Source organism: Myotis brandtii, unplaced genomic scaffold (assembly GCF_000412655.1).
Source record: "Myotis brandtii unplaced genomic scaffold, ASM41265v1 scaffold5322, whole genome shotgun sequence".
NCBI classification, from domain to species: domain Eukaryota; kingdom Metazoa; phylum Chordata; class Mammalia; order Chiroptera; family Vespertilionidae; genus Myotis; species Myotis brandtii.
The window spans coordinates 8,825-9,982 of NW_005369956.1; the positions used below are offsets into that span (position 1 = coordinate 8,825).

Here is a 1,158-nt window from a genome sequence, read left to right on the forward strand (position 1 = left end):
GATGGAGCATGAGCTAGTATCAAAAGGCCACAGCCCTCACCCCAAACACAAAGGAATGCAAGATAAAGTCATATTAAAGTCCTATAAATATATTGCTGAGCTCAAAACAAAGAACGGCATTTTCTAGGTGCTAAAGATAAATTGGGACTGAAGCCATGAGACCCCTAGAGGTACCAGGACCAGATCTGTATCTGGCAGGCCTCTGGGGAGCCAAAGGTGGCCAGTCTGACCTCAAGCACTGTTACCTGAAGTTGTAGCCAGGGTACAAGGACTCACTGGTATTCTTGTCGTCAAGACGTCGGAAACTGTATTTTGGACGGCAGTGATGGAACCAACTGTCCAGGTTGCAGTCCCAGTTGATCTCAATGCCCATGATTCCCCCCTGAGGAAGACAACAAGAAGCTATCTCTAAGTCCTGCTGGGCGTGGGGTGCAGCTACCAGACATCTCCTTGTATAGCGATGATCACTGAAGGAAAGGACTTACATGCTTCTTCAGCCACCCCATCCTCCTCAATTCAAGGTGACCTTTTTCTCCTCTGAACACCTAAGGAATCTCTTCCTTTTTACAAACATATTTTGAGCACTGACTATCATATTTCATTGAATCTTACTTCACTGAATCTTAGACACTATTGCTTGTAAGACATAATTTTTTTTATCTTCCTCTAAGAAGAAAATGCTGTCAATTAAAATGTGAGACTCCATCAGTTGAAATCACCTCCTGATTTCAGAACTATCAGAATGTGAAAAAATGTCTTTGAATCATGAAATATGGCGTTTCGAGACAGTATGCTAGAAGCTAGAGATAAAGCGATGTGGAATTGGCAGCCTCTGACTTGGAGAAAGGAAAAATAATACAGGATAATCACAATTGTTATTTATTGCCAGGCACTAAACCAAGCACTCTACATATTATAGTGACTATCTAATGTTTTTGTCATTCATCATCCAAAGAGCCAGGAAATGCAAGGAATTTAGCTCTGGAGGTGGAAAAGGGGAGGAAATGGATTCTCCCGCTGGAGCCTTTGGTGGGAGCCTCACCCTGTTGCTAACCTGATTTCAGCTCAGTAAAACTGACTTTGGACTTCTGATCTCCAGAAGTGTAAAAAAAAAATGTGTGTTGCCCTGCCTGGGTGGCTCAGTTGGTTAGAGTGTTG

The 1,158-nt window shown here is 42.9% G+C and overlaps 1 protein-coding gene across 1 annotated transcript in view; it reads right to left on the minus strand.

The window, feature by feature from the left end:
• LOC106728088 (P2X purinoceptor 7-like) overlaps positions 1-417 on the minus strand; it is a 5,433-nt gene extending 5,016 nt beyond the window's left edge. Inside the window, exon 1 of the mRNA XM_014549039.1 lies at positions 246-417. Coding sequence (XP_014404525.1) covers positions 246-373 — 128 coding nt within the window. The 5' untranslated portion in view covers positions 374-417. The remainder of the gene's footprint in view (positions 1-245) is intronic.
• Between the last annotated feature and the right edge of the window lie 741 nt (positions 418-1,158).